The sequence below is a fragment of the Emiliania huxleyi genome (assembly GCF_000372725.1).
Source record: "Emiliania huxleyi CCMP1516 chromosome Unknown EMIHUscaffold_189, whole genome shotgun sequence".
Lineage (NCBI taxonomy): Eukaryota > Haptophyta > Isochrysidales > Noelaerhabdaceae > Emiliania > Emiliania huxleyi.
The window spans coordinates 264,609-271,418 of NW_005200701.1; the positions used below are offsets into that span (position 1 = coordinate 264,609).

Sequence of the window (6,810 nt, forward strand, 5' to 3'; positions counted from 1 at the left end):
GGCTGCGGACGCGCTCTACGAGGCGGTGGCGGAGGCGGTGGTGCGCGGCGGGCTGGCTGGCTTCAACCCTCAGTCCCTGGCCAACACGGTGTGGGCGTATGCGACGGCGGGCGTGGCTGCGGACGAGCTGTACGCGGCGGTGGCGGAGGCGGCGGTGCGCGGCGGGCTGGCTGGCTTCAAGCCTCAGGAACTGGCCAACACGGTGTGGGCGTACGCGACGGCGGGCGTGGCTGCGGACGAGCTGTACGCGGCGGTGGCGGAGGCGGCGGTGCGCGGCGGGCTGGCTGGCTTCAACCCTCAGAACCTGGCCAACACGGTGTGGGCGTATGCGACGGCAGACCATTATCACCAGGCGCTGCTTGTCAACTGCTCGCGCGTGATCAGCGACTCGCTCTCGCGGGATCCGTCGAGGTGGAGCGAGGAAGCCCGCCGTCAGCTTCACCAGTGGCAGCTCTGGCTCTTTTTGGAACACGCCGCAGACGCGCAGCAGCACCTTCTCTCCGAGTCCGAGCGGCGGCTCTGCTGCGACGCCATGCACGATACACAAGTGAGGGTCTCGGCGCTGCAGCGCTCCGTCGCGGCTGCCCTCGCCGCCGTCCGTTTCGGCTTCGAGGAGGAGTACGTCGAGCCGCGCACCGGCTACTCGCTCGACCTGGCGCTGCCCTCTTCACGCATCGCGATCGAGGTGGACGGCCCGACTCACTTCCTGCTGCCCGACGGCCGGGGTGTGCGCAAACCCAACGGGCACACGCTAATCAAGCGGCGCCTCCTCGCGGCGGCCGGCTGGCGGGTGATCAGCGTTCCGTTCTTCGAGTGGGACGGCTTGCATTCGGCCGGTGAGCGGCAAGCCTACCTGGAGTGGGTGGTCGCCTCGCAATAGTAGTCTACTCTTGTACCACCGAGCGCGCCCCCCCCAGAGAAAAGCTGTGTGAGAGAGAGCCCGCGGCGACAACATATCTCATATGTGTAGAGCCGTACTGTAGTCCGTGTTTACAAGTTGCGGGACATCTTTCTTCTTACATCAGACTTGTGTGAGGAGAGTGAGGTACACCGCACGTACTCGTAAAGGGAGAGGACCCTGAGTTGACCAGGGGTTGTGCGCTGGGCCCTCCTGCTCGGCTCCAGCCAGTAGACAAGTCTTGTCATCAACAGAGTAGAAGGATCTGACCTCGGGGCCGATGTGACCAAGCGCTGGTAGCGTGGTTTAACCTCACACCCATGGTCTCACAGTGTGCCGGCAGTCGCCGAGCAGTGTCGCTCACACAAGCCGCAGCACAAGTGACTGAGGGCCAGTGAGGGCGAGCCCATCGCTGTCACAGCTGTGGCAGCCGCACAATAGGCTGTGTCAACTGTGCAGAGTGTGTGAGCAGCAGAGGAGCTGCTCTCCAGGCTTCTGTCGCAAAGAGCTGCATGCCACCGAAAGCGCTGTCGAGGTTCGCCGAGCGCGGCGCAGGTTGAGGGAAGCCGCCACCGACGAGCGCGTTGGACTTTTCACTCCGGACAAAGACGGGCACACAGCGGACGGTGCGGGGCGTGTGCCCGTCATAGCGGCGAGGCGCGGGACCGTCTGTGGCGAAGTGGGTCGCGTCCCTCGATTTCCTCAACTCACGGTCCTCTCCCCGTACTGTGGTGCCCCAAAACAGCCAACACGCAACAGGGTTCGAGGGTGTACACTCCTTATCTTCGTACTTAAGGTACTTCGAATAAAATTGCATGTCGCCGCCTGCATATCTCGCCGCCTGCATGTCGCCGCCCGCATAAAATTGCATGTCTCCGCCTTCGGCCTCCCCGCCGCCCGCCTCCGCGCCAGGCCTCCACGGCCCGCCGCCCATCCAAGCGCCTCCTGAGCGGCATGCGGCCGGCGGCGGTCCGCCTGGTGGGGCCAGCGGCGGCCCGTCTGGCGAGGCCGGCACCGCGGACCAGCTCGCTGCTCTGTGGAAGCGATGGAGGTACCATTCTCGATGGTCGTGGGGGCACGCCCTGCCGGCCGGGCAGCCCGCCCCGGAGATCGCGCGATACGTTGCAAGCGTGATGTGATATAGGAGTACCTCGTCAGCGGAGTCGTCCTCGCCGCGGGCAGCGGCGCGAGCTTTGTTGGGCTGCTGTGGGTGTGGAATGCGGTGCTCAAAGGTCAGGAGCTCGACTGGACTCGATGCACGATGCCCTCACTTCTCGCTGCCGGCTGCGCCCTGCTCTCCACCCTGCTGCTGCTGCTGCTGCTGCGAAAGGTTGTTACATTTTCCATCTTCGCCGTCGGCGCTGCGGCCGGCGTCGTCGGGGCTCTCTCCCTCCGCTCATTCCTCTACGCCGAGAACCCGGCACGCTGCGTTGTTCTGCGCCGCGCCCGCGGCAGCTCGGTGCAATCTTGGTCTCGTGTCATTCGCTCCAGGCGCTGGTCGACGACTCCGACTTCTCAACCTTCTTTGTCGGCCTCACCGCCGCCTCCGGGCTTGCCTGCGGCGTCATCGCCGTCTGCCTCGAGCGTCCGGTCCTGCTCCTCGCGTCGTGCTGCATTGGCGGGTGCGAGTGTCGCAAACACCGTCTCCATTTGGTGTATACTCGCTACTGCTAGCACGCAACGGACCACCAACCATCCGTCCCAGGTACGCCTTCGCCGTCGCTGTCTCCGGCCTTGTGTCCCTCCGCCATAACGAACCCCTCGCAGCGTGGGCCTTCCTGCTGGTGGCATTGCTCGCAGCCACAACGGGTCTGATCGTACAGGTCTGCGTAACCCGCGTGCGATGCGGCAAGAAGAGGGAACCCAAGGGTCACACGCGAATGATGAAGTCGAAAGCGTGATGGAAAGCAGGGCGTGGCCGCCTTTTTGGCCACCCACCCTCACCACCTCCAAAATGAGAAGTGACCCGAGCCGCCGGGTGCCCCGCAGCGGCCTCGTTGGACCAGAAGAACCGGTCCGCGAGTGCTCCGCAGCAACCTCGCTGAGCCAGAACGTCGGCTCGCGAGGTGGGGTGCTAGTATGAGCCCGACCCAGGTCGTAGTGGTTCTTGCTCCCAGGACCCAGCGCTTGTGCGCTTCGGCGGTTAGTGGTGCACTAACCTCCGAGAAACCCATCGGGTCGCTCCTCATCGCAGACCCTGTCAGCAGTCCTCCTCCGGGAATGTACGAGTACGTAATTAGGGGCCTAGAGAACACCACCTCTCTCTTTTCTCCCAGTAAGCTGAAAACGTACACTGAAACTCCCTCTCTAAACATCGCGGAACACCTTCGAAGCATCAAGAGTCCCCCCCAGAACTATGTGTAAACCCCGAATTCTTGATGAAGTGTCGAGGCACGCGCACGCGAAACGCGACGTGCACGGCACCCCCTACCTCGACCGAACTGGTGACAAAGCTCCCCCCGTCTGCGCATTGGCCCTGCTCGCTGCGAGCAGCCCCTGCAACGCCGCCCCCAGCCGCACCCGCCCTCGCGGGGGCCTCTGACCCCAGTGGTCTGCGCGCTCGGCCTGCGCAGGACAGAGTGCCCGAGAGGATCTAGCATGGCAAAGAACCATGACTTGCATGCGCGGCGGTGGAGGAGTCGCGAGAGCCTGCCCAAGCTGCCACTCTCCGCCTGCTTCGGGCGTGCCGCCGACGGCTCCCTCGAGTCCAGCAGCCGCGAAGTGCTGCAGCAGTTCCGGCTTGAGTGCCTCGCTGAGGCGCGATCCTCTGTGCAGTCCTTCTTGCAGCGGGAACGCGAGCTGATGGCGCGGCTTCCCGGCTCGCTCGGCGGCGCCAACGAGGAGGCCGCTGCCCTCTTCTCGGAGGTGGCCGCCTTCCGCGCTGCGGCCCTGCGCGAGCGGGCGCGGTTGCAGGTGGCATCTCTCCCTCACGCCGCCTTGCCCCCCCCCCCCCTCCCTGTCCGCGTTCGCTCCCCTCCCCCCTCCCCCTCACAACACTCTCTGCCCGTGCAGCGCGTTTGCTGGGCCTGTGACGGCATGCTGCGGGAGCGGCTGCAGCGCACGAGCAGCCCGGGCAGCGGCGTGGCAGCGGCCGACGTCAGCGGCGGCGCCAGGCCTGATGCGGACGCGGACCCCTCACCGCTCGTGGAGATGCTCGCGTCGGACCCTTCCTTTTGCGCTTTTGACCTGTCGCTGCAGCATTCGCTGCTCTTTGAGGAGTTGGCACGGTGGCAGGAGGCGGACGCGCGGACACGGCTGGCGCCAAAGTCGAGCAACCGCATGATCGCCGCCTCTCCGTCAGCCAGCGCTTCCCCCCTCTTGCCCCTCTCGCCGCAGCCGCCCGTGCGGCGCGCTTGGTCAAGGCGGCTAGACTACGGCGGCGGCGAGGGGGACGACATCTTTGAGTGGCGAGGCTAGCGGCGGGGATCGCGCCGCCCCCAGCGCTTTGCATGTAGCGTGCGCGGTCCGGCGGGGCGGGATGTTGACGCTGGCACGGGCCGGCGCACATAAGGTGGCGGAGATGAGCTTTGGCTTTTGCAGAGTCAGTGCTCCCCTGAGCATGAGCATGACTGATGCACCAGCATGAAACTGGTGAAGACGATGGTACAATGGGTCGTGTTGTGCAGTGCACATCTCTGTGCTCTCTGTGGACCCAAGCTGCGCACTGGAGAGAGCGTGATGGGTGTTCGCGATAAGACCAAGAGCCACATACACCCATACGCCGGGAGAACAGCACACCGCACCCGTCGACCTGCCCTTAACGGTAACAGAATGCGGCACGCGCCGCGCCGCTCGCGTGTCGCGAGCCACGCGCGGCCATCGTTCTCGCTACTTCACCCCACGGCTGCTCTTTCCCGCGCGCACGCCAACGCTCTCCACACAGCGCCGCGCGCTGCCCGCGCACCCGAGCGTCACACATGTTGGTCGGGGCGAGAGAGTGGGGGAGAGTCACGACTCGAGCTTTGATGCGCCTCATTCGAGCTCTTCTCCGCGCTGTCGGCGCCCACCAGCGACTTTCGCTCAGCGGCGTCCGCATCCGGACACCACGAGGTGCAGCAATCGATCGGCAAGGCGTTCCCTACGGAGCAAGAGGGAGAGACGCTGCGGAAACGGAGAGGGGACAGCGACGGCGTCGTCGAGCGGCAAGGCGGAGCCCCTTCCCTATCCCATCTTCTCCCAGCCAGCGACCAACTGCAGCGGCTTCTTCATCTCAGGCGGACGCGGGCCACGAGGTGGCGGCGGAGGCAGCGGTGGGGGTGACAGCGGAGGGGGTGGCGGCGGAGGCAGCGGTGGGGGTGGCAGTGGAGGTGGTGGAGGTGGCGGAGGTGGCGGTGGTGGCGGAGGTGGCGGAGGTGGCGGAGGTGGACTGGCAGCAAGCAGACGGCCGTGGTTGGGCCACGCCTCGTAATCTCGGGTAATCTCGGGTAATCTCGGGTAATCTCGAGTGTGCCTCGCGGCCACACCTCGGCGGTTGCATCTCGGCTGCCCCCGCACGCGAGGACCACCCCCGTGCCGAGTGCGTGGGCCTCTCCACTCTCCTCTCTCACCGTAGAGCAGGATTGCCAGCCCGACGAGGCACACGCCAAAGACAAACGTGGGGGTGATCTGAAAGTCGAAGAGAAAGTACCTGCGCGGAGGGGCCGCAGCGTGTGAGCAGACGCCGCCCACGGCGAGCGGCGGCGCGTGGCGGGCGGAGCGCACGAGGCGACGGAGGAGACGATGATCGCGACCGCCTGCGCGAACCCGCGCACCTAGTACCATACCTCCGCAGTATCGAACCCAGCCTGGGTTCGGTCCCGTGGGTGGTGCGGTCTCGCGCACGATGTTGTCGGCGTACTTGATCGTGATTGCGACGAGCAGGCCGCCCGCGACGTTCATCATGACGGTCGCCCACGTGTAGGCCCCGAAGCCGTGCAGCCACCCCTCGCTCGCGCGCGCCGCGTCCTCCTCCTGCAGCACCGTCGCCGTCGCGACGAGCCCGCAGTAGATAGCGAGCTGGATGTTGCGCAGCCTGTTCACAGCTACGGGTGTGAAGAGACGCTGTTCATAGTAGATAGCGAGCTGGATGTTGCGCAGCCAGAGCGACGGCTTCCGCGACCCCTTGAGCATCCGCTCAAAGTAGACGGAGGCGAAGGAGGTGCACAGCGCCGCCGTCAGCATCGCCACGATACCGAGCGCGACATCCGAGCCCATCGCATGTGCGCTCGGAGGCACTGCCGCGGGAGCGCCGGCGCCGGCCGCCAACTGGCGATCCAGAAGCGGCGGAGGAGGCACTGCGGGCGGGTGGCCCGGGTGGCCCTTGCTGCCGTGCCCCTTGAAGAGCATCTTCGGTCCGGCGCCATAAGGGCTGGAGAGCAGCCTGCCGCCCGCCATACCGCTGCCCCTCGCAGGCTCGGCCGCGTACTTCTCCAGCAGCTTGGAGAGGATCCCCTGCACTGAGATGACGCCGAGCACGAGGCTCGAGAGGCCGGCCCACTGGGACAGGCCGAGCTGCTTGCCGAGCAGGGCGATGGAGAAGAGGGCGGTGAAGAGTATCTTGGTCTGGTACGTCACGTGCGCCACCGCCGCGTCCAGGTGCGACAGCCCGATGAACAGGCAGTTGTTTTGCACCGTGTAGAGCACCGCAGGGATGCCGAGCTGCACCCACTCCATGGCATTCTCGCGCAGGTCGGCGCGGATGGCGCGAATCGCCTCGAGCGGCCCACCCGTCTCGTGCATGTACAGTCCCATGCTCAGCAGCAGCTTGACTCCCTCCTGCACCAGCACCGCCACGCGGGTCGAGTACGGCGTGCCCGGCACGTTGCGCGACAGCTTCATCAGCAGGACAACGCCCGCATTCTGGAATATGAAGATGGCGAGCGCGCCCCACTTGAGGGCAGCCGCGCTCGGCATGGCCCCCCAGCGGCAAAGTT

At 66.1% G+C, this 6,810-nt stretch overlaps 2 protein-coding genes across 2 annotated transcripts; one reads left to right on the plus strand and one right to left on the minus strand.

Moving 5' to 3' along the window:
• Positions 1-527: 527 nt before the first annotated feature.
• Positions 528-1,034, plus strand: EMIHUDRAFT_365567 (hypothetical protein). Its single transcript, XM_005782615.1, has one exon. It carries the CDS (start codon positions 533-535, stop codon positions 878-880), a length of 348 nt encoding a protein of 115 aa, XP_005782672.1. The 5' UTR covers positions 528-532; the 3' UTR covers positions 881-1,034.
• A 3,539-nt stretch (positions 1,035-4,573) lies between these two features.
• EMIHUDRAFT_442589 (hypothetical protein) lies at positions 4,574-6,718 on the minus strand (the record flags this gene model as incomplete). Its single annotated transcript, XM_005782616.1, has 5 exons — positions 4,574-4,976; positions 5,446-5,525; positions 5,600-5,649; positions 5,720-5,893; positions 5,960-6,718. The coding sequence occupies 5 exons, from the start codon at positions 6,713-6,715 to the stop codon at positions 4,810-4,812; spliced, it is 1,227 nt and encodes a 408-aa protein (XP_005782673.1). The 3' UTR covers positions 4,574-4,809.
• Between the last annotated feature and the right edge of the window lie 92 nt (positions 6,719-6,810).